Raw genomic sequence first — 22,144 nt, 5'->3', positions numbered from 1 at the left:
GACATCACTGCAGGGACAAACACACCCCCGAACACCAAGCAGGGCCTCTCCTGCCAGTGCCCATCTCAATGCTGTGAGCATCCCTCACCTGGACCAGCTGGGAGCCAGGCATGGCCAGCAGGTTGGCCACACTAGCAAGTTTGGCAAAGAACTGCTGGGCAAGCTGCTCAAAGCCTGCTCCACGCAACCACTCCAGGAGCAGCCGGACGCTGGCCCGCAGCTTCACCCCGTGAGACCAATGGAAGCAGCCAAGAGAGGAGCCTGTGGAGGCAAAGCATCCGTCAGCATGTGTTGGGGACCAGCCCCTCAGCCCCCAGTTGTTCAGCCAGAGCTCAACACCTGCCCAAGAGGTAAGGCTGCCACAGGGCAACAAAATAAATCCAGGTTAATGTCCCAAGCATCCTACAGCTGTTACTCCTGCTGGTGGCTGGACCTGGCCTAGCATTAACAGCAGGCAATGGAGCACCTCAGTCACAAAGCAGGCTGGAGTTTATTCATGAGCTGCTCTCCAAATATTCTCAGCCTCCTCTGCTCAGTCTCAAAAGGGCAGTGCTCTTGCACAGGGTGGGCAGAGCTAAACCTCTCCTGGGACTGGGGACCCTGGAGCCCCGCTCTCCATCCCCTTTTGAAGCATCCTCCCTTCTGTACCCACCGAGGTGGCACTGGAATGTCTCCCTAAGGGTCAGTCCCCTGTGGGTTACCCAGTCTAAGGTGGGTGTTTGAGGAGGACTGACCCTTATCCAAGAGCTGGTTGAAGAGCAGAGTGTTGGAGAAGAAGAAGAGGTAAGCAAACATCTGGGAGGTGATCTCTGGGTGCACCTCGTACTGGCGGAGCAGGTCCAGAGCTGCCTGGTAGATGAGCACCACTCTGCGGAGCTCCTCGGGCAGCGGGGGCGATGCTCGCCAGCTCTCCCGGCACTCGTTCTGGAAGGGGTTACACTCCAGCAGGGCAGGGAGCGACACGTACAGACACTGCAGGGAGAGCAGCAAGTTCACAGCAGACTGATTTCAGTTGGATTTTATGCATGAGCCAAAGCCTTTTGACCCCCTCACCTCCGCAAGCCAAGTAAAGCTTGCTGGTGCTGCTCCAGCAAGGGGCTGATCCTGCTTACCCCCTGCCTCTGTGCATTCTGGTGTAGCACAAGTGTTTGAAAAGGAAGAAGAAGGATGAGCATATCTGTTGTTTTTAGCAGCTGGAGGTGGTGGTGTGGGATAGTTCAGCTAAAGGGATCTGAAAACTGCTCTGAACCAGGGTGGTGGCCAACCAGCTGGCCGTGAGGGTGAAAGAAAAGCCAGGAACAATGGGGATGATCTTTCCCTGTTGCTTAAATGGGAGAGCAGCACCTAGGACCCAGCTGGGGGGAGGCTGAAGGGGAGGCAGGGGTGCTGGGGAGGAGGAGGATGCTCCAGCAGAGCGGCGCAGGAGCATCCCCTGCGTCCCCACATGCCAGCAGCAGTGCACACAGCAGCCTTTCTCCTGCCTCACACTGCCTGCTCTGTTCCCTGCTCCCGGCTCTCGTGGTCCAACGGCAACGGTCCAGGGGCCCCTTTCCACCGTGCCCTGAATTGCACCATTATTGCCAGGCAGGCCAGAGCCAAGCAGCTCTCCCCAAACGCCTCCCCTGCGCCGCTGCACTGCAGGTAGGGAACCACACCGCAGGAATTCAATACTTTCCCTGGTCTGTGACCAAACCTCAGGGCGCTTCAGCCCAAAGGAAAACACCTCCGTGTGAGGCAGCTGCCAGAGGGAAAGCTCAAACCTCCTGCACAGCCTGAGAGCTGCTGGGGATGCATGTGCTGGCCCCGTGGGATGCTGCTGCCCTCCCCCAGGAAGCACCTACCTTGGAGATGTAGTAGACACACTGCTGGAAGGTGTACATGACCACCTCCTCCAGCACTGTCATGGCCTCCTCGCTGGCGGTGATGGTCGAGGAGAACAGAGACTCCTTGGAGCCTAGGGGGAGGAGAGGAGAGAGGAGAAGGAGAGGAAGTAAGCCTGCAGCAGCAAGGTGAGCCAAACTCACTGCTCCCCAAATCACAGGATAGAATCACAGAACTATAGACTGGGTCTGAAGGGAGATTTCAAGGGTGTCTAGTCCAATTCCCTGCAGTCAGCAGGGACATCTGCAACTAGAGCAGGTTATTCAGACTCCCAAACAACCTGAAGGTTCCAAGGATGGGGCATCTCCCACCTCTCTGGGCAACCTGGGCCAGTGTCTCACCACCCTCATTGAAAAAAAATTCCCCATCTTTCTTATCAGTCCCTTTAAGTACTGCAAGGCCACCAGAAGGTCTCCCTGAAGCCTTCTCTTCTCCAGGCTGAACAACCCCAACTCTCTCAGCCTGGCCTCACAGCAGAGGGGTTCCATCTCTTGCAGCATTTTTGTGACCTCCTCTGGACCTGCTCTAACAGGTCCACATCTTTCCTGTCCTGAGGACACCAGAGCTGGACACCATCCCCTGAGTGGGGGTTATTAGTGCTCCTGGGTTGGCATCACCACCCTGGCCTCCCCCCCAGCAGGAGCAAAGAGGTTCTTCTCATCCCAGACCACCCCCCAGTCATCTCCCACAGCTCACAGCACCCCTGGCAGCACAGCAAGGTGGCCTCAGCCGCAGCCCTCCATGCTGGCTGGCCTGTGAACATTTTCATTTGCTGCATCAACCAGAAGGTTTCTGAGGCCAATTTAATACCCTTTGTTTCTTTGCTGAGCTCTTTGGTTTTTGCTGGCATTAACATGGGCTCACCAGTGAGCAGTTCTGCAGGGCTGGCTGCAAACCCAAGCCCCAGCTCTGCAGCTAGATGGAGGCAGGCCAAAAGCCACCCCCAAGGTATTACCCACAAGATGCCACGGTGGAAAGGGGAGGCTTGGCTGCAAACACCACACAAGCACAACCCAACTCAAACACAGCCCAACAAACCTGTCCCCAAAGCCAAGCAGCACCATGGCAGGACAGGAGGCTGCTCCTCCTGCACAGATTAGCCCAGCCTGCAGCTCACAGCTGTCCCTGCTAGTGAGGATTATGGGGAGGTGGTTCAAGGAGTGTCTCAGGGGCACTGACCCCAGCTTGTGCCTGGGGATTAGCAGAGCAAAGTCGCTCTGGCTGGAGAAACAAGCAGGGAGCTGCACCCAGCCCTACCTCTGACGTCCAGCTCCTCCTCCATGCTCTGGATGTAGGTGGGTGATTTCTGCTGGATGAAGTAGAGGACCTCGATGGCATTGGCCATCCAGAAGAGGATGTGCTGCAGATCTGGGAGAAGGTCTGTGATGGTGAAGCGAGACAGGGTGGCAGGGTCCTGGCTGGGGAGACACAGCAGGAGTTATGACTGCGCTCCTCAGCATCCCTGCTTAAGCTTTTGGGGAGAAAAATAACCATCCTGGGGCAAGGCCAGAGAGCTTTTGCATCCCTTCACCCTTCAGACCAGCACTGCCCTTGGGAAAACCCTTTACAAGCAGCAGCCTGGTGGTTCCTGCTCTGTGGAATGGCAAAGGGCCACCTGTCCTTTGTGGGGTGCCACTTTAGGGTGAGACTCCCCCTCGCCGGCTGAATTGCAGTAAGTACTTGTGGCTGAAGAGCAGCTGTCCCCAAGAAGTATGTGCTGCTCCTGCCAGCTCTGGATGGCTAAACCCAGCCTGCCTGCACTGAGCTGTTCAAAAATAAAACAAAATAAATAAAAAGCATCTGGGAAGTTTCTCAACTGCTGAACTGCTTTTTCCTGCTGCAGGAGAGGCCTGGGAAATATCCTCAGAGCTTGTCCCCAAAGAGCTCACAACAAGCACCAACTGTTTCTCCAGATGCTGCTTTGGAGCCTGGGTTTTGGAAAGGGCTGGGAGGCCAGGTCCCCTGCACCTCTGTGATGGTCCTAGTGGTGTTCCCCACCCTGGAACACCCTCTACTACCATCCTTGGATGCACACATGCATGACCGGACCCGTTCCCACTCCACAGGTAAGTCTTCAGTGTGGGCCAACTGGGGGCCCACACCAGGACCATCCCCACTACATCCTTTGGGGATGATGAAGTCTTGACCAGGTCTTGGATTGGAGGAGGCCCCAGAGGTGCTGCAGGTTCTGAGCATGCCTGCTCTTACAGTTTCACACATTCCCAAGCAGGAGCCTTGCAAGCACGGAGCAGAGAGCCAAACGTGGGACTGAGCAAAAGAACTCAGCATGCAAGCCATGCCAGCAGGCTGGGAGGGTGGATTTAGCCAGATTTGGATGGCCCTCACTCATGGAGGAAGATCTGAGCTGAATCCTCCCTGGTTTGAGCCAAAACAGGGAAGGGTGGTGCGTTGCACTTACTGCTGGGACTGCTTTTCGGCCAGCTCCCGTGTCCGCTCCTGGGCAGGGAGAGAAGGAGAAAGCAAAATGTAAACGAGCAGGGACAGGGCAGTACAAGCATCACCCCAGCCAGCACTCACTGCTGCTGGGAGCCAAGCAGAGGGAGGCTCCCTCGGGGGCATCCAGCAGTACACCCGCACCACCACTGCCCCCAGCCCACCACCAACTGACCCACACCGTCCTCTGGATCATTTTGGCCACTTTGAGCACCAGCTGCCCAAAGTCTCCGGGCTCGAAGCTGGTGGCTGAGTGCTGGATGCAGAGGCAGAGCAGGAAGGCAGGTGTCAGCTTGTGGTCATCCCCTCCCGGCTCGATCAGGGTCATGATGCGCTGCAGGAGCACGTCCTCAGCTGCCGGATCAAACTCCAGCAACAGCTTTCTGCGAGGCGGTCTGGGGCCGCTGGAGGGCCCCCGCTTTTTGGCGGCAGGGTCCCTCTCCTTCAGCAGGCTGCCACAAGCCCTGCAGACGGGGGGGCCCTCGGGGACAGCAGGGTGCAGGGCTCGCAGCCTCAGCAGGGTCTGCGCCGGCAGCGGCTGTGCTTTCATGGGGTCCTTGTAGAGGAGCAAGTAGTAGAGGCCGAGGGAGAGGAGGTCCCCGTGCCGCAGCACCACCGTCCGGGCCACCTTGGCGAAGTTGACGGAGATGCCGGCACCGGCGATGGGCTCCAGCACCAGCTTCTCCTCCGAGCGGTGCCGGGAAGGTCGGAGCTTCCTGATGGTGCAGTGCAGGGGCAGAATGTCAGGGGCTGACAGGCTGATGCTGGGCTTGCTGGCCTGCGTCCTCTGGCCCACCGTGTGCTGCTCACGGTTCAGCAGGTAAACCAAGCTGTCCTGCCAAGCGGGGAGACTCAGCATGAACCACGGAGCTGGGGGGAAAGAGGGACCTTCCTCCCTGCAGTGCAGTGGGTGCTGCAGTATCTCTGTCCCCCGGCCACCCACCCTCCTGCTGCACCTTTGCACAGCAGAGCCACGTTTCTCTCTCGATTTTCCTCGCTGCCCAGTGCCAAGGCAGCACTCCCAGCTTTGGGTGCAGTAATAAACAGGCACAATAACTTTGGGCATGCAGTAAACATGGCTGCTTTGGGCAGAAGGAGCCTTCCCTCCACCTTTCACCCCCCACTTACCACAGATGCTTTTCTTGCCCACTTTCTCTCCCTAGACCTCAGCAATGTCTGCATCCTTCTGCCTGGGTGATGATGGTGGGACCCAAGTCTTGCTGCCCAGCCTGCCCACACCGCCCCAAGGCAGCTCACATAACCACCCCGTGCCTCAGTTTCACCAGCTGTACTGGATGCCTGCTGAGGGCTGCAGTGCCAGTGTCACCCTGCCAGACAGATTGGAAGAGCCAGATGCTCAGCGAGGACAAAGTAAGTATTAACTACAAGGGCCATCCCAGTCCTTTCCAGTTCTCCAAGTGCCTCCAGCGCTGGGGAGCAGAGACTCCCAGACACACTGTCTCCTTGCTGCTTCTCATTAACATTTGCCACTAACGAAGCAGCCAGATAAGGGATGGGGCAGCTCAGCCATCACCTGCAAAACCGGGCGTCCCTTCTGCCCGAGGAGGGGTGCTGCTCCGGGGGCTTTCCCTGCATTCTTCCGGGGATTTCCCCGTTGCCCCTCTGTGGCTTTGCCCGGGAGTCTCTGCAACCCCCTGGGCTTGAAGACAGGTTCGGGGGACAGACTTGGGGAAAAGGCTGCAAAGTCCCAAGCTGGTACTGCTCATTTTCTAAAGGATGCTCCTTCCATACCAGCCGCCCACCACCACCCCCTCCTACCCCAGCAGCTCCGGCCATGCAAGCAGCCCCCCTTCCCGGGAATTTGGGAGTGATGGGAGGAAAGCAGAGGGGTGCCGGGGGGTGCCGTGGAGGGGTGAGCAGGCGCGGTGCTTACATGCTGCTGGCTGTAGCCCTGCAAGAGCAGGAGGTGCGGGGACTGGTAGAGGGAGTACCGCATGCTGCCGCCGCTCCGCGCCGCCGGGCTGCCGGGCAGGGTGGAGCAGTGCCGCTGGAGACGCTCCCCGCTCCCGGTCCCACCTCGCCGAACCGGGTTGCCCAGGCTGGTCTCGCTGAGGCTGCGCCGCAGGGCCGGGGCTGGGGGGGGGCCGCGGCGCTCAGCCCCCGCCGGTGGCCGGCGAGCCCCCCGCGCCCGGTGTCGCTGCAGCTTCCGCGCTTGGGCGTTGATGCCTGCGGAGAATTGGGGGGTGGAGTGAGGGGGGGAGAACAGCATTCAGCGTCGTCCCCCCCCCCCCCCAAACCCCGGGACCCCCCGCAGCCCCAGCACCCCACGGCTAGAGGGATGCTGCAGCTTTCCCAGGACCACACACCCTGCCTGGACTGATGTCCCCCGGTCCTTTGCCCTCCCTGAAGGGAGACACCAGGACACCAAGGCGCAGAGTTTTCTGTCCCAATGACACCACCAAAAAAATAAGGGGGTGCTGCCAGCCCTCCTTGTCCCCCAAACCCATTGACTGTGGGGGCAGCCGGGCCAGACTTGGTATCCCCAGCATCCCCCACCCACCACAGCCACACTACCAGGTCTAGAGGGGGCAGGAGGAAATATCTGCTAAAAAACTAATTTAACTCAATCTTTGGGGGAAAGAAAGAAAAAAGGGGGGAGGGGGCAAAAAAGCAGCAGCCTGGATGCTGCTTTGAGGCCTTTAGTGGCTGGAAACAGGAGCTGCAGGGAGGGTTTCCCCCTGGCCCCCATCAAGCATCAGCCAGGCATGGGAGCTGTGAGCTGCAGTGGAGCCTGCCTGCAGCAAGAGCAAGCTGTAATTAACTTCTCCCAAGCATCAGTTCAGGCGATGCTGCCTGCAAGACTGACGGGAGAGCTGGAGTGAGCCAATAGGCCTGGCCAAGCTGCAGAAACAGCCCTTCCTGAGGCATCCTCATCCCTGGGGGTCCCCGGGTCCCTTCATCATGCTGCAAGTGTGGCTCAAGTTCTGCAGGAGGAATAAGAAGTTGCAGGTCCGGTGGGAGATGCTCGTACCTCGGGTGGGCAGCCTCCTGGGAGCAGGTCGCTGGCATTCAGGGAGGATGAAGAGAAGGAAGAAAAGCCCTAAAGGCTTTGCCTGTGGGAGCAGCAGCACTGCAGCAAGGTCGGTACAGCAGGATGCCAGAGCCCTGCTCACGGCACAGCTCGGCCGAGCAGCGAGCAGGCTTCGGCCGGCGGGATCTGGGGACAGCCGGCGGGATTTGGTGACAGCAGAGAGCCTAGTGCCCAGGGCTGCTTAAAGGGACACTCACGAGTTCAGACCCGAGCAAAAATGTCATCTGCCTTATTTGGTGAGGAATGGGCTGCCAGCTCTGAAACACCCGGGTTTGTGTTTGTTTGATTGTTTGTTTTAAACCCAGCTCTCCTTTGCTGGGAAAATGAAAGAGACCAGGATGAAGAGGAGGGTGGGAGAGGGAGAAAATAGCCCCTGCTGTTTACATGCCTTGGGATTAGGGCAAGGCATGGCCAAGCCACCCCAAGCAGTTCAGTGTTACACATCCTCCTTAAAAAGGCAATGGGCCCTGCTCGTGTTCCCATCACGGCCAGTGGCACGGCACAGAATGCCTGTGCCCCACAGAGAGAAAATCTGGGGGGGTGCAACAATCCTGCCTAGGCTGTGACACTGTGAATGCCAAAGGCCAGCCCCAAACCTCTCAGCAGAAGGCCTTGGCCCTCCCCAGGAGCCTCATCCCCAACCCACAGCAGGGAAATGAGCCAAAGGGATGAAGGGCAGCTGGGACAATGCAGATCTCAGCACAGCCCATGGGAGTGGAGAAGGAGAGGGTTTGGATCCTGGGAAGCAGCTATTGCTGGAGCTCATTGCACTGGGATGGAGCAGGAGCTGCTGGGACTGGGGTCCCATTGCCCAGAGAGACATGCCATCACTGGTCCCTTATCTAGGGGAAAGGAAGCTTCTGTATTTATTTTGTGTAGGAAAAATCTGCTTTTTGACTGCTGATAGAGCCCCCGTCACAGGCTCCCTGCTAACCCCGGAGCTGCACTGGAAAGATAAACACAGCTCTTTTCCTGAGCATAACAAAGTCCCTCCACGAACTGGGGTAGGATTTTTTCAGTCCCCTGGTACTGTTTCCTCCTCCCCAGTGCATGCAAGTTATCCCACTCCAAACACTGCCCAAGCACCTCCAGCACAGCCCGGGCAGAGCTGGCGGCTGCTGAAGCCACATGCCAGTGCAGGTGGCAATGGGGCAGGATTGGAAATGGGGAAGGGTGAGACACTGGGACAGGTTGCCCAGGGAAGTTGTGGATGCACCCTTCCTGGAAGTGTTCAAGGCCAGGTTGGTCAGAGCCTTGAGCAGTCTGGGCTAGTGGGGGGTGTCCCTGCCCATGGCAGGGGGGTTGAAACTGGATGATGTTTAAGGTCCCTTCCAACCCAAACCATTCTATGACAGGATCATGCCCTGTCCCTTAGGGAGAGCTGGGAATCCTAAGCAGGGGCACTGTGCACCCCTCTGGCCAGCACCCACTGGACCCCACCAAGCTGCTGCCTCTAAATCTGTCCTGCATCACTTGGGAAACTTGCTGGTTGTGGCACTGGGGATCTTGGCTGGGATCTGCCTTTTTTTCAGCCTAGGGAAGAGATTCCCTTTTCCTGGCTGGGAGAAAACCAAAAAATAACTCCAGTGGCCCCAGGAAAGAAGAAATACTTTGAATTTACCCAGGAGGGGCTAACAGAGTGCTAGTCCTTCCCAATGTAACTGTCCTGCAGACCCTGCAGGGAGCCCTCCAAGGATGCAGTCATGCTGAGGCATATCAAAGCCAGATCCTCAGGGGTACCTGCCAGAGCATCTTTTAGTATAATAAGCTTAACTCCTATGTTTCTCAAGCTGTGCACAGGATTCAGCCTCCAGGAAAGATCCAGCAAGCTCAGGACAGAGTATAAAATGAGGCTGGTTGGGAAGATGAGTGCCATAAGGATGCCAAGTGCTGTGCCTCTGTCCCAGCACCCCCAGTTTGTGGGTGCTTTCCCCAGATGCTCCCTAACCTCTGCCTTGTTGCTGCCCAACAGTAGCAGGGCTAGGGGTAGCAGTGAGAGAGAACATCAGCCTCCTTGCTGCAGAGATGCTCTTACCTGTGCTGCTAATTGGTGGCATGTGGAGAGAGCACCTTCCTCCTCAGCGGGAAGCAGATAATAAACTAATTAGGATAATGGGTAACTGCAGCTAGAACTCCAAACCTATTTGCTATCAGGTCACAGACGGGTGTGGAGCCTTTCCCTCAGCCACCAGCTCAGCAGCAGGGTGGGCAGCAAAGCACCAGCCTGCTTGACAGCAGTGAGCCCACTCATACTGCTCCAATCATGCCCTGCATGGGGAGAGGTACTGGAGGTATTTCCCTGCTGATTGTGCTTTGCAGCAGCCCTGGATTTTGTATTACTTTAGGTTTTTTTCCTTTCCAGGGAGCCATAAGCCCAAAGCCTCTTTATTTTTGTTGCACAGATGCTGCATTTTCCACACCAGCGCCCCACAGCCCTGGCAGGCAGCTGATGCTTGGCAAGGGGACCTCTGCCAGCTCAAGGCTGATGACAAAGGTGAACCCAGTGGAGGGCACTCAGTGCCCCTCACACCAGGTGTGTCATGTCTTTTCTGAGTGCTGGATGAGGGGGGAGCAGATGTCTCTTCTAGATGTGTTGCATCACTTCTATCCATCTTGCAGATGGGGCTGGAAGTGGTGGAGCCAGTTGCAGCAGTGCCACCAGCACAGGGTGGCAGAAGCCCTGATGCCACTAAAGCAAAGGGCTTCAGGGGTGAGATTGTAACAGGTAAGAGATCTGAGGGCTGTGCAGTCTGCAGAGCAGGCAGCCTAAACAAACGTGGGTGTAGGTTTTGTGTCTCGGAAGAGCTTAGTCAGCTATGGAATATGCCCAAAGGTTAAAAAATGAAGAATTTCCACCACCCCACCCAGGAGTGCTGAAACAAATGAAGTGATATCTACACTGAAAGCATAATGGGCTGATTTCCAGATGCAGGGCATGCAATCCCATCAGGAGCTGGTTCTCCATCGGAAATGACTGAAGGGTGCCAGGCTCAGGCCAGCATGGAGCCTGCTGCTCCCTCAGCCCACCCAGGACCCAGGTGATGGGTGGGAATGCTGCTTCCTGCATCCAAGAGGGAGTATTTGCATCTGAGAGCTGCTGTGACCTTGGGCTCAGGCAGGGAGCTGCCACGTGTTCCTCCCCACTGTGTGCTATAACCATTAGCCTTGGCTCTTGCCCTTTCCTCTGTTCAAAAGAAGCTGTTTTTAGTCACCGATTTCCCAAAGTGCTTACGGCTCTCTGATCCCAGCTGGAGAAAGAGCCACAGAGAAGAGCAGGTCATCTACCTTTGCAAATCCTTTCCAAGCCCGTTTCCCTCCCTCTGCATCACAGGTGCAGCAGCCTGGGACTGATCCTGTAGCATCCTCTCCGTGGACACAAGGACTGGGCATAGCAAGGGATGGAGGAGGCCCTGTCTTGCCACCAAGTGCCCATGGACCTACCCTGCACGGCATTAATACCAGGGCTGAGGGCTGTTTTCCACTGCTGCTCCATCCTTCCCAGCTCAAGGCAGGAGGTGAGCCCATTCCTGACTCCCTGCACTGATGGAGACCTGCCCATACCCTCCAAAGCTGCAAAGTCAACACTCAGATTTTGGGGCACTCAGGCAAGATCACAATTGCAAATTGCAGCTGGTGGGACCCCAGGAGTGTCTGCTCTCCCCTGAAATGCCCATGGCTGGTTTCCTTCACAAGGAGCCCTCGTTAGAGTGGGTAGGAAAGGAGCCCTGCCCCCACTGGTGACTTGCTCCTTTGCTGGTGGAGGGGAATCCTTGGCTCTCCTTTGCTGAGCACCTTCATCATGACAATCACAGCCCTTTCCTACAGGTGGGAGGAACCTCCCAGAGCTCATCCCAGCAAAGCCTCCCAGATAACACCTCCAGAGCCTGACCCAGACTCCTCCAGCAGCAGGTAAGACCCACCAAGACCATCACACATTTCAAAACATGATTTTAAACCTTTCTGCCCTCCTTCTTGTGGGGCTTTTATCTGGGGGTGGGAGAAGGAAAACTTTCTTTCTCTGCACTGGGGTCACCTATTAACCTGCTGGTTCCTGTCAGACACCTTTGAGGGAGCTCTCCTGCCCTACTTTTCTCTCTCTTCATTAGCTTCTCATTTCACTTAATTGTTCCTGCTAATTTGCCTGAGGTGTCTGGCCTGGGGGATGCCCTCAGGGAGATGGGGGTGCAGGGGAGTGGAGCAGTGCTCTGCCAGACACAAAGCTGTGCTGAGGTGTGGGACACCACGCTGCTGCCTCACAGTGATGAGAAGAGTGAGCAATGCTGATGGTCTTGCCTGCTGCTGCCCAGCTGCAAGTGGGGATTTGGTCTGGACACCTAAGACTGGCTGGGGGAAATATTTGAGGCTGCAGGTACCAAAGTGATGCAGGAAAGGGCTGAGTGCTAACTCTACCCAGAAGCCTTGCAGCTAAACTGTGGCTCCTCTCCCACTCACACCCCACTCCCCACGGCCAAAACACATGCAAAAGCTGCTGGTGTGGGGTGCATCTCCCACAGGCAGCCTGGGGAGGTGGCAGCTCCCTGGACTCTCTCCCTGCCCCATGTCTGGCTCTGACCTGCGGTAGTGGTGTCCACATCTCTGGCCGCCAGCTCCTCCACCTCTGCCCTCTTGCGCAGCTCCAGCCGCCGCGAGAAGCCCTCCCTGGGTTTCCAGAGGTCCTGGATGAGCAGTGGCTTCTCGTGGTCACCCAGGACCCTCAGCCCCTCCGTCTGCCACCGTCTCTCAGGGCCCTCGAACCTGCCGATGACGTCGCAGAGGGCGTACTGCCCGGCGCTGAGCTGGCTCAGCCCATAGCGCTCCAGGGCCTCCTTCACCAGCTCCCGCGCCCCCGAGCTGCCCGTCGCCAGCACGCTCTTGTAGTTGGTGCCCGCACAGATGTTGCCTCCAAAGATCTTCAGGACACCGGGGGCCGAGAGCTGGGTGGAGAGCTCAGCTGGGTCATCCTCACCGGCCGCTGGGGAAGCGGAGGCCGAGCTCCGATCCTTGTAGCTCAGAGTCCGGTACAAGACCTGGGACAGGATCCGGCTCTGGCGCTTCAGACGGTTCTTGGATGGCGGAGCCATGGTGGAGGAGGACCCATAAAACATTGTGCGTGAGGTCGTCATGAGGCACAGCTGGGCAGGGAAGAGAGAGCAAAAGGAGAAGATCAGCAGTTTGGAGGCCAGCTGTGCTGAGCAGGAACCAGCTGGTGGCCGCGAAGGAGCCACTGTCACCTCCAAGGTAGGAAGGGACAGCGCCAAGGGAGGGCCATTTTCCTTGTGCAACCCAAAACACCGGTGGCCAAGCTCAGCTGGGCTCCTTGGCATCAGCATTGTCCCCCCTGGAGGGTTTTGGCCCTGAGAAGGTAGTTTTCAGCAGCCCCAAATTTCTCCACTCGGTGTACCAAGAGGTCCCTCACTCCCAAGCAAAACGCAGCAGCAGGAGAGCAGAGCCCAGCAGGATTTGGCGGGGCCCATCCTGGATGGGAGCCAAGACATCAGGAGCTACTTTCACTAACGAGTTTATGGAGCAATCCCATTTTGTTTTTAGAGGTGAAACAGAAAGCTGAAGAGCAAATTCACTCTGAGGTCACCGCTAAATGCTTTTGCTCACCGAGAGGCGCGGGGTGCAAGCAGGCTTTAATTAGCCCTGCTAAAAATGTCCTGACTCTGGCAAATCTCTTGGCTGCTGCGAGTTTGTGGAGGATGTTAAAGCACGTGGTGGCATCGCTGACAAGGCTGCCCTTGTCGTGTCAGCCAGGGCACAGCTGTGCTGGGTGGGCACCCAACAGAGGAGAGGTGGTCACGGCTGTGCGACAGCTCCCAGTGCCCCTCAGTCCCCAGGAATGGGATGGAAATCCTGATCATAGAATCATAGAACTGTTAGGGTTGGAAGGGACTTCAAGGATCATCAAGTTCCAACCCTCCTACCATGGGCAGGTTGCTCAGAGCTACATCCAGCCTGGCTTTAAAAACCTCCAGGGATGAGGCTTCCACTACCTCCCTGGGCAACCTGTGCCAGCCTCGTGGTGAAGAATTTCTTCCTAATATCCAATCTGAATCTACCCCTTTCTATTTTTTTTCCATTCTCCCCAGTCCTATCACCCCCTGACACCCTACAAAGTCCCTCCCCAGCTTTCTTGTAGCCCCCTTCAGATGCTGGAAGGCCATAATAAGGTCTCCTCAGAGTCTTCTCTTCTCCTGACTGAACAGCCCCAACTCCCTCAGTCTGTCTCCATGGCAGAGGTGCTCCAGCCCTCTGCTCATCCTCATGGCCCTTCTCTGGACATGCTCCAGCCCATCCACATTCTTCCTGTACTAGGGGTTCCAGAACTGGATGCAGTGCTCCAGGTGGGGTCTGATGCTTTCCTGGCTTTGGGCAGGTAATGGTCCTGTTAGGTAGCTAGTGGTCCTGCTTAATGTCACTGGCAACATCTGGGGCCAGCCTTGAAATCGCATCCTGGATGCACAAACACCCAGGGCTTGCTCGGTGCTGATAACGCCACCGGCTGCACCACCAACCCCTGCTGGGAAAGGGCCGGAAGGAGAACTTGAGCACTGCTGGCATGGGCAGGAGGGGAATTTCCCTCACCTCCAGATTTTACAACATGAACAGGGGAAAGGCCTGGTGAGAGACTTGGTGCATACACAGATGACCCAAAATGTTCCATCAGCAGCTCTCGGAGTGCTTGGATGCAGCTGTTGGCACGGTCCAGCTGTGCGCAGCCAGGAAGACACAAGGTGCCAGCAGCTTTCTGCAGCCGCAGCCCTGCAGATCCCAGGCAGGTTCTCACCACCAGAGCAGCCCCAGCACTATCAGGCAGAATGATGTTGGCCCTGGAAAGCCTCCAAACCACCATCTAATTCAAGAAGCAGCAGCGTCCCTGGTGCTAATGGAAGAGGTCACCTTCTAACCCAGAAACCACCTCACTGCTATGCACGGAGGATTTCTGCAGGGCTTGCATCTCCCCATCCCAGGACCAGAGGCTGCAGATGGGGAAACTGAGGCACCAGCAAACCCTAAGGCTGCAGGACATTCATGGGAACTCTGCAATCCTCTAGTGATGCTACACCCCAAGTCATCCCTTTCTGCCCACCAGGAGTGTGAAAATGATGGAGTTTGTCCTTCTCCCCAACCCACTGCCTCCAAACCTGACTGCCCAGGTGCTGTGGGGCAGGAAGGGGATCTGGCAGCCCCCCAGCCCCAGCACATCGCTTCTGCCTGGCTTACTGATACTGGGCTTAGCCATCAACCTGGAAAGCAGAGCTTAGTGTCTTGTGATTTAGAACCCTAGAACTGTTGAGAACTGCTGGGAGAGACCTTTGAGATCATCAAGTCCAACTGCTTGCCTAGAGCTTGCAATCCCACCACTGCTGCTAAGCCAGCCAAGTATCTCACCAGGCAAGCATTGCCCCCCAAGATCTTCACTGCAACAAACTGGGTTTGGGGAAGGCTCTTTGTGCTTCCACCTTGCAACTAGGGAAACTGAAGCAGGGATGTGGTTAGAGTTATGGCTCTCTTGATGCTGCTGCTCCTCCTCCAGCTGAACCTAGAGATGTTGTTCCTGCTGGGGACATCCCTCGGTGTCTGTTGTGTGACATCTCCTGGGAGCACTGGGGCAGACCTGACCTGGGGAACAGGTCAGGGCACTGGCAGAGGATCAGGTTCAAGAGCAGTTTCCTCAGGCTGTTAGTAGGGCTCCACCACCCCTCATTAACATTGGCCAGAAGTAAAACTACCCCATGTCCCTATGAGACTTTGCTATCAAGGATGCAAAAGATAACACTTTGTCATCAAATCACTGCTTTCAGTTCATGGGTTTAATCTGCTCTGCCCTGAACTATCTCCAGCACAGACAGAAGCCTTTTAACATCTGCTGGTGGGAAATCTTTTAACATTCTCCAAGCCCACATCACAGATGGGGACACCATCCTTGCTTCTTGCAGGTCCTTGCCTGGTTTTGAATGTGTTATTTATAGCTCAGCTATTCTGCTTCTCTTTCTATGAGACACAGCTTCTAGGGAGTGCAGGGGCAAAGGTGTTTCAAGGGGAAAACAGAAGAAGCCTGGATCAGGAGAAGCTTCCAGCCTGGTCACTCCATTTTTCACCCTCTGGAGCAAGACAGATATGATTTCACCAGGCATCAGCCCAGGTCCCATGGGAAATCACAACCTTCTCCTGAAGAGAGTGTAACCCAGGGTCTTAATCCCCCTGAGGACTCTACTGGATGTGATAAGATGATAACGAGATTGGCTCTCCCTGCGTCCGTGCACTCAGGCACACTGGCCGTGGTGGGCAGCTCTGGGGAGGCGAAGGAGAGACTGGTGGCAATGTGCTATACTATTTGGTCCTGCTGTGAGGGCAGGGATGCTCCAGATGGACCCAGTTACCTGTGGACAAGCCTGCAAAGGCACGAATGATTTGGGTACATCTACCTGCAGGTCAGTGGGACACAAGCTCCTGGACTTCCCCAGCCTGGCCAAGCCCTCTCCTCACTACAGGCAGCCCCATTCCCCAGCTGTGTCATATGCCTGCAGCTAGGGAGGCAGGTCCAGACTTCCCAGAGAGTCTCTTTTATCAGCACTCAGTGACACCTCTGCTAACGACTCCAAGGTGATTATCCAAAAGCCTGTGATTGCCTCCCAGCAGGATCTCCATCAGGTATCCTCCAGCTCCTCACATGCCTTGCCTCACCACACCAAAACCTGTTATTTCCCCTGGCCAGTGCTGTTTGTATTCATTCTTCAGAGCTATGATGAATGCCTTTGGTATTCACATGGCCACCACGTGTCCTTCCATTACCACAGCCATGCCCAAGGACTTTCCTGAGAGCACCAAGGTTCCTGCTCCTACCATGCAAAGCCTGCCCTTACCTTGCCATTCTTCTCATGGGCTTTTTTGCCTTCCATTCATTGTCTTCAGAAAGGACCTTCCCACGTGTTGTGCATTGTCCTGCTTGGCTGTCTGACACGTCTCTGCAAGAGGAAGAGGAGAAGTGGTTCTGGGCTGCTCACAGATACCAGTTGCTCACAGTGCAGTGGCTTTGGAGGGCTCAGAGATGCTGCAACTCTGCTCCTGATGTGCACCAGGTCTGCATGCAGGCTACTAAGCCACACACATACCCTCTATAGCTCAGCATCTCACTGTGTTCCTCCTGCCTCAACCCAAGAGGTGCTGACACCCAGGATGGAAGGAGAATATCATCCACAGAGGACATGCAGCAGGTTGTGTGTGTGCACGTGTTCAGCCAGACACAGGCTGTAGGTGGGGAAAAACAGCCTGGCACCAAGTACAGGCTCCATCACAACAGGAACAGACAGCCTTGGGAGAGAGATGGAGGAAACCCAATCACAGTGATGGCCACCAAGAGCATCTATCCCACCATAAAGAGGCAGGGAGAGAACAGCTGTAGGAAAAGAAACACTACTGTAAAGGAAAGGTGAAGGGGAGGAGATGGGACCAGCAACAACCACATGACCTTTATCTCCTTTCTTCTCTCCCACACTGTCTTGTGATCACCCCCCTCTCCCAACCCCATTGAGCCCAGGCTGGGGACTCTCTTGTCCATGGGTGGCCAACAAGTCATGCACCAGCTCCTTCCCCCAGCAGCCACATCATGCAGGGATGCTCACCAAGATTTGTTGTTCTTGAATCTCAGCCTGTTCTGCTGGATGTTCAGAAGAGCCACCAAGAGCACCATCCCCTGGCCCTTTCACCACAGATCTGTGGGGCTGTGACCACTGGGAACTGAAAAAGAAAGCCAAATGAAGTACCTGCAAAGGGCCTGCAGTGATTGCAAGGGAGTTTCTTGGAATGAGCTGGCACTGCACAAGAAAGACTTTTTTTTTCCCCCTGGCTTGACCATGATTAACAACAACCACACCATGTGATTAAATCAACTAATCAGGTCCTGGGGTGGGTTCAATCCAGCCCCTCTTGCTGGGGGATACAGGAGAAACTTCCACAAGGCAACGAGGCATGATGGGAAAGGCAAAGAAATGTTTGAAGCCACCTCTGCTGCTCACTGCTTCTTCCCATGATTAATTGCTCCCACCAGTTAAATATTTATGCCTTATTTCCAGTGTTGTCTGCCTTCAGCTGCCAGACATTGATTCTTGTCATGCTTTTCTCTCCTCAATTAATGAGCTTTTGGCTACCATGTATTTTCTCCTCTATGAGTGTATTTAGATGCTTAAATCAAGTCCCTCCTCATTCCTCTTTGATTTGATTTATTAACTGGATGCCTGTCTCAGCTCTCATTTGCAAGGTACTTTCTGCAGCCCCTCAGTTCCCACATCAAGCCCTGTGAGGAGAGACTGAGGGAGCTGGGGTATCTCAGCCTGGAGAAGAGGAGGCTCAGGGGAGACCTACAACTACCTGACGGTAGGTCATAGCCAGGTGGGGCCTGGGCTCTTCTCCCGGGCAAGCAGCACCAGAACAAGAGGACACAGTCTCAAGCTGCACCAGAGGAGGTTTAGGCTGGATGTTAGGAAGAAGTTCTTCACAGAAAGAGAGATTGGCCATTGGAATGTGCTGCCCAGGGAGGTGGTGGAGTCACCATCCCTGGAGGTGTTTAGGAAGAGGCTGGATGGGGTGTTTGGTGCCATGGTTTAGTTGATTAGATAGTGTTGGGTGATAGCTTGGGCTTGATGATCTCAAAGGTCCTTTCCAACCTGGTCTGGTCTGGTCTGGTCTATTCTATTCTATTCTATTCTATTCTATTCTATTCTATTCTATTCTATTCTATTCTATTCTATTCATTCCCTCCAGTGAAAAGGCAAGGCTGGGTTTGGCTCTCACAAGCCCAAATTCAGTTCTGAAAGGGCCCTAATCAAAAATGCAAATCACTGTGCTTTTTTCTCTCTCTCTCTTTCTTTTTCACAGGAAAATTTCCCATTACCCTGCAATTCTTCAGCACAGAAATCAGGACAAACACAGAGCCACACACACACCCCCACCCCTCCAGGCAGCTCCCACTGGAGGAGGGAGCCGCCGAGCCCCTTGTGCTTCCTCTCCCAGCATCTGTGAGCAGCTCCAGCTGAACATTTATCATCCAGATTAGGGACAGGAAAGCACAGGCAACTCCAGTTATTATTTTTGGGTGCAGAAAGATTTCCACTTTCCATTTTGCTCCAGTTAGGATGGCTTTTGCTCTCCCAGACTTGCACAAACCATCAGCAGTGGTGCTGCTCTGGAGCAGCCCCAGGTTGTTCCAGAAATCATTTCTATCTCCTTTCAGATTAGTGATAAAAGCAGTGAAACACTGAGGGCATGCTACCAGCCAGCAGTGCCCAGCTGTGATAATCTCCTCTGATAACTGCCTTTGAAATGAATCAGGTTTGTTTAATGCTGCCTTTCTTGACACTGTCTAATGTCAGCTCTAAATACTGGACTGGACTGACTTTTTTAATACTGGAAAGTGCATTGTCTTTTTTACAAGACAATCACCTCACATAACTCAAATGCCTCACAGAAGTGTATTACAGCCAGAGTCACCTCTTGCTGAAACCATTTCTGCTTGCCAGGAGTTATTTTCCATATAGCCACACTGGTGCTGAAGTCTTTAATCAATTGAAGCCTGAGCCAGGTTTCTCCCTCTTCTCCCCCAAGGGATGCTATCAAGCCAATCAACCTGTAGCTACCAGGTCATCTCACTCCCTTTTGGGAAGAGCAGCAACACTATTAACACACTTTTTAATCTCCTGGAATTTCCCTAGGGCCTGTCCTGGTGCAGACAGAGCTCTGCGTGGATGGGTGGTGAGATTTCAACAGTAACCGTCCCAGAACAGCAACCAGAAAAATCTGTTTCCCCAGATCTCTGTTTGAAATGTTTCCCTCTTTCTCTTTTCCTTTATCTTTCTCTTTTTCCCTCTTTTTTCCTTTCTCTTTTTTCCTTTCTCTTTTTTCCTTTCTCTTTTTTTCCTTTCTCTTTTTTCCTTTCTCTTTTTTCCTGTCTCTTTTTCCTTTCTCTTTTTTCTTGCTCTTTTTCCTTTCTCTTTTTTCTTGCTCTTTTTCCTTTCTCTTTTTTCTTGCTCTTGTTTCATTTTTTCTTTCTTTTTTCTTTCTCTTTTTTTCATTCTCTTTTTTCTTTCTCTTTTTTCTCTTTTTTTCTTTCTTTTTCCTCTTTTTTCCCTTTCTTTTTTTTTCTTTCTCTTTTTCCTCTTTTATTTTTCTTTTCCTCTCCTTTCTCTTTCCCTTCCTCTCTTTCCCTTCCTCTCTTTCCCTTCCTCTCTTTCCCTTCCTCTCTTTCCCTTCCTCTCTTTCCCTTCCTCTCTTTCCCTTCCTCTCTTTCCCTTCCTCTCTTTCCCTTCCTCTCTTTCCCTTCCTCTCTTTCCCTTCCTCTCTTTCCCTTCCTCTCTTTCCCTTCCTCTCTTTCCCTTCCTCTCTTTCCCTTCCTCTCTTTCCCTTCCTCTCTTTCCCTTCTTCTCTTTCTTTAGGTTTTCTTTTGAGTTGTTTGGTTTGGGTTGTTGGTTTGGGTTTGGTTTTTTTTTTTTATGGAAACCACTCAAGTGGCAGCCTTAGACTAATGGCAGCAGCCACAGCCTGGATGCTGGGAGGTGGAGGGAGAGGCCAGCCCAGTACTGCAATGTGGAACAAATTATAACTCAGAGAGCAAAGGAAATGAGAACACCCTGGACACGGTGGCTTTGACGTGCTTTCCTCAGCTCCAAATCCTGCCCCTCTGCAGATCCTGTCCCTACAGCTCAGGCTGCCAGGGCAGAGCCCAAAGCCTCTGTTCTGAATCAGAGTCCCCCTCCATTCCATTCAGGATCAAGTCTCCACTTCAGAGCCTGACATCTTCTTGTGGGAGTTTTATCCACCTAATCTAGGGGCAGATCAGAGGCTGATAATGTCAGTGCCTGCCCCAGTGCCGTCTTTAGCCAGCTCAGAGCCACTAAACTCCTTACCAAGTTATTATTAGCAGCAGGCACCGTGCAGGAGCCCCCTGGACCCCATGGCTCAGGGACCATTCAAACAGGATATAAAGTCAGTCCTGGTCCTGCAAAGATGAACTCACAGTTTGTCCTAAAGGCAGTTATAGCTCCACAAACAGATTATAATGATTGAAGACCCAGTTCTGCCAGGACAACAGGAGTCCTTTTAGCAGGTTTTCTTTTCTTGCCTTATTTCCCTCCCCCCATTATTTCACAGGGTCTTTTGAGCTGCCAACATGCAGCAGCTCTCCGGTAATGCACAAGCACAAATGCCAGCCCTCTGCCCAGGCAGCTCTATTCACACACACACACACAGAGAAACATTTCACAAAGAGCATTTGCTTTCTGCTGCCTTCTGAGCAGCAGAGTCTCTGTAGGTTGCCTAATTATAAGATCTGAGCAATTTTTTTTTCCCTTTTCTTCTCTTTTTTTTTTTTTTCCAGGGATAATTAACTGATCCTGGAGAGCACTGAAAATAAGCACTTCCCCAGCAAGTAGCAAACTCCCCTGAGTTTTCTCTACTAAAGTTACAACTCAGCATGAAACGGCTCCAGCCTCACGGGGACGGACCATCCCAGCAACTCCTCGCTAAAGCCTGGGATGCCACCACAGCCACAAGCCGCTGAATACAGGTGAAATAGCGTTTGTAGGATAGCAGTGGGATCCCAGGGGGGTTGCAATGGGTCAAGGATCTCAAGGGGTGAGCGATGGGACAGGGGTCCCAAGGGTCATGCAACGGGGAGAAGGATTTCAAGGGGTATGCACTTAGGCGAAGGATCTCAAGGGATGTGCGATGGGGAAAGGACCCCAGGGGGTATACAATGGGATAAGCATGCTAAGGATAAGTCATTTGGAGAAGGATCCCCAGGTGTCTGGCAATGGGACAAGGATCGCGAGGTGCAGCGTGCCCCCAGCGCAGCCCGGTGCGGTTCGGCAGGCAGCAGGGCAGGTTGGGTCGCCAACGGCAACCAGACAAGCTGCCGCTTTCCTCCTGGCTCTACTTTCCACGGGGACAAGAAACAAACATTCCTGTCCGAGCAAGCAAGGTAGTGGGGTGAAACCTGCCGGCCCCATCCCAGGGAGACGCTCCCGGGTGCGGGGGGTCAGCGCGGAGCGAGCGGCGGGGGTGTCTCGGGAAGGTACAGGGGAGATCTGCCCTCCCCACCATCACCCCCCCTCAACAAAAAACAATAGTGGCTACCTGTGGTGGGGTCTGTCTCAGCCACCCTCCGCGACACGCATCCCTCGCCCCGGTACTCACCGGTCGGGGCTCGGCGGGGCAGCCTCGGCGGGGCCCCCGGCGGCTGCAGCGCCCGGAGCCGCCGGGGCTGTGCGGCTGGTCCCGCCGCCGGGGCGGAGCGCAGCAGAGCACAGCGAAGCGGCATTCTGGCGCCCCCCTGCGGCCAGCCGCCAGAACCTTCCACCCCGGGACGGGCCCACGGGCGGAGAAGGTGCGGATGGCGGGGGAGGGCTGCGCCTCCCCGGCCCTTGTGAGTGGCATTGGCCGGTTCTTCCCAAGGGGCCAGGGCACGGTGTTCGGTTAAAATGCCGGGGAGAGAGGCGGGAAGCGCTGTGCAGGCAGCGGCTGGCGCTGGCTGAACAGGTTTGATCGTCTGAGCCTGTCGGGGAGAGGAAAACCAGAGAGAAAATCCTTTTAGCAGGACCTGTTGGGACAGGACAAGGGGTGATGGATTTAAAGGAGAGAAGGAGGCTGAAAGGAGACCTTATCACTCTCTACAGGTGCCTGAAAGAAGGTGGTAGCAAGGTGGAGGTTGATCTCTTCTCCCAAACAACTGATAAAACAAGAGAAAATGACCTCAAGTCA

General features: G+C 54.8%; 1 protein-coding gene across 4 annotated transcripts in view; it reads right to left on the bottom strand.

The window, feature by feature from the left end:
- The window catches only part of RADIL (Rap associating with DIL domain), a 28,107-nt gene extending 6,454 nt beyond the window's left edge, over positions 1–21,653 (bottom strand). The window contains exons 1-11 of one of the 4 annotated variants that reach the window (XM_068146630.1): positions 21,581–21,653; positions 17,017–17,131; positions 16,258–16,359; positions 11,961–12,519; positions 6,230–6,522; positions 4,511–5,170; positions 4,301–4,338; positions 3,139–3,299; positions 1,842–1,954; positions 735–972; positions 89–261 (exon numbers count right to left, since the gene is read on the bottom strand). In XM_068146630.1, the coding sequence (XP_068002731.1) occupies positions 89–261; positions 735–972; positions 1,842–1,954; positions 3,139–3,299; positions 4,301–4,338; positions 4,511–5,170; positions 6,230–6,522; positions 11,961–12,519; positions 16,258–16,293 (2,271 nt within the window). In that variant the 5' untranslated portion in view covers positions 16,294–16,359; positions 17,017–17,131; positions 21,581–21,653. The other 3 variants (XM_068146633.1, XM_068146632.1, XM_068146631.1) reach the window with 3 other exon arrangements.
- Positions 21,654–22,144: the final 491 nt, after the last annotated feature.

The sequence above is a fragment of the Melanerpes formicivorus genome, unplaced genomic scaffold (genome assembly GCF_026170545.1).
Source record: "Melanerpes formicivorus ecotype bairdi unplaced genomic scaffold, bMelFor1.0.p_v2 SCAF_14, whole genome shotgun sequence".
Lineage (NCBI taxonomy): Eukaryota > Metazoa > Chordata > Aves > Piciformes > Picidae > Melanerpes > Melanerpes formicivorus.
This window is presented reverse-complemented; position numbering and strand designations above follow the sequence as displayed.